The 1,580-nt window shown below is 44.9% G+C and overlaps 1 protein-coding gene across 1 annotated transcript in view; it reads left to right on the top strand.

Moving 5' to 3' along the window:
- Positions 1–1,580, top strand: part of MYBBP1A (MYB binding protein 1a) — a gene marked incomplete at its 5' end in the record, with an annotated part of 58,658 nt that overhangs the window by 55,015 nt on the left and 2,063 nt on the right. Inside the window, one exon of the mRNA XM_017742970.1 lies at positions 1,215–1,316. Within this exon, the coding sequence (XP_017598459.1) occupies positions 1,215–1,316 (102 nt within the window). The remainder of the gene's footprint in view (positions 1–1,214; positions 1,317–1,580) is intronic.

Genomic DNA, 1,580 nt, shown 5'->3' with positions numbered 1-1,580 from the left:
CTTTGCATCATTATTTTTCTGTTGTGAGTGTCAATACCGAAAGAATTTGCTTTGGGGAATAGATTTCTTACTTCTCTCAGTGTCTGCAAGGATTTTTATGTTATTTGCCAACTTCATGCTGATGTAGATGGAGAACAGTTTGCTGAGTCCTTAAATTGTTTCCAATCTGGTTGGAATACAGGATCTGTGAGAGAACAATGACATTCCACTGCTGGGTCCAGGTTTGGGGCAGGGAGTTTTCAGCCTGAGGAACTGAGGATGCTGAGTGTGGTGTGGGCTTTGCCCCTTGGCTGTGTTGAAATGTCCAAATTCCAAGGATAGGAGGGCTTGGCCACAAGTGCAGCTTTCTTTGGCTGCCACTGTCTGCAGCACACTTGTCCCTGCAAATCCTATTTCATGTTAGTGTGATCTGTGTGGGGTTTGCTGTGTCCACACAGAAATAGAATGGGGAGGAAAAGGACCATGTAAACAGGGATGAAGGACCAGCTGCAGGCAGAGGATCAGTGCCCCTAAGCCACTGGGCCACCTCTTTGATCCAGCTGCCTTTTTATGGCTATTTTCTGCCCTTTTTGTAAATAACTGGCTTTTATTTGACCTATCTTTGGAGTGATTTTCCTCTAAGCCAGACCTTTCAGTGTCTTGGAAACCCTGCAGCATATAGAGAGAACACAGGGGAGATTTTTCCCTCAGTTATTTCAGTGAACTTAAGCTTGACAAGGCCTGTTATAGGCAGGCACCTGGGATTTCCTGGGCATAAGTCGTAATGGATTTTAGCAATAATGCTTTATGTGTAAATCCAAGCTCCTGAAGCTGAGTATCTGTGGTCCCTCAGGTCTGAGTCTGTTTTCTGACAGCTTCTTGGCCTCTCCAGGGCGAGGTCAGGGATTATTGTACCTGTTTTTCTCCAGGAAAGCATCTCCAGTTGTGCTTTAGCTTAGAAACTATGGACAGCAGCAAGCTTGTGCTTCTGTGATATGGCTTGCTCTTACTTTGTCCAGTTGTTTCTTAATTAACCTGGGCATCAGAAGCTTTCCCCTGAGCATCAGAAGCCTTCCTGAGCTTTTCCACAGTTTGGTGGGGTTTGTGTTCCAGAATTACTTTGCTGACAGGTGAATCCTGCCATTCATTACTTGTTCTCTGCTTTCTCCTGTGAAGTGTGGTTTGTTTCCCCATCTAATGTGTGTTTCTTCTCAATCTTCTCATTTAATTTGCAGTGTTTGAAAACACTTGGAAAACCCATCATGAAGGCTGAGAAAGAGAAAGTTGCCAAGAGCTTGGAGCTGTTGAACTTTCTCCTTAAAACTGTGACAGGGCAGGTGAGTGTGTGACCCAGTATGTGACAAATGGCTGTTTCCTGAGTATCTTTTAAACGTCACACTTGGATTTTGCCATGTAATTACTACATCCCACCTCATTTCCTACCAAAAGTACCTCTAGAGGGAATGCCTGCTTGGATCTGAGGACAGAAGAGCCCTCCTGTCTGAAGGAGTGATCCACAGTCTTTATGAGCTGATCTCCAGAGGAGAATTTGTGCAGTGCTCAGCAAACACTTGTGGCATCTGCTTTCTTAGCAGCAGGAA

This window comes from Corvus brachyrhynchos, unplaced genomic scaffold (genome assembly GCF_000691975.1).
Source record: "Corvus brachyrhynchos isolate BGI_N302 unplaced genomic scaffold, ASM69197v1 scaffold99, whole genome shotgun sequence".
NCBI lineage: Eukaryota > Metazoa > Chordata > Aves > Passeriformes > Corvidae > Corvus > Corvus brachyrhynchos.
Note: the sequence above shows the minus strand (reverse complement) of the source record. Positions and strands in the feature narration are given on the sequence as shown.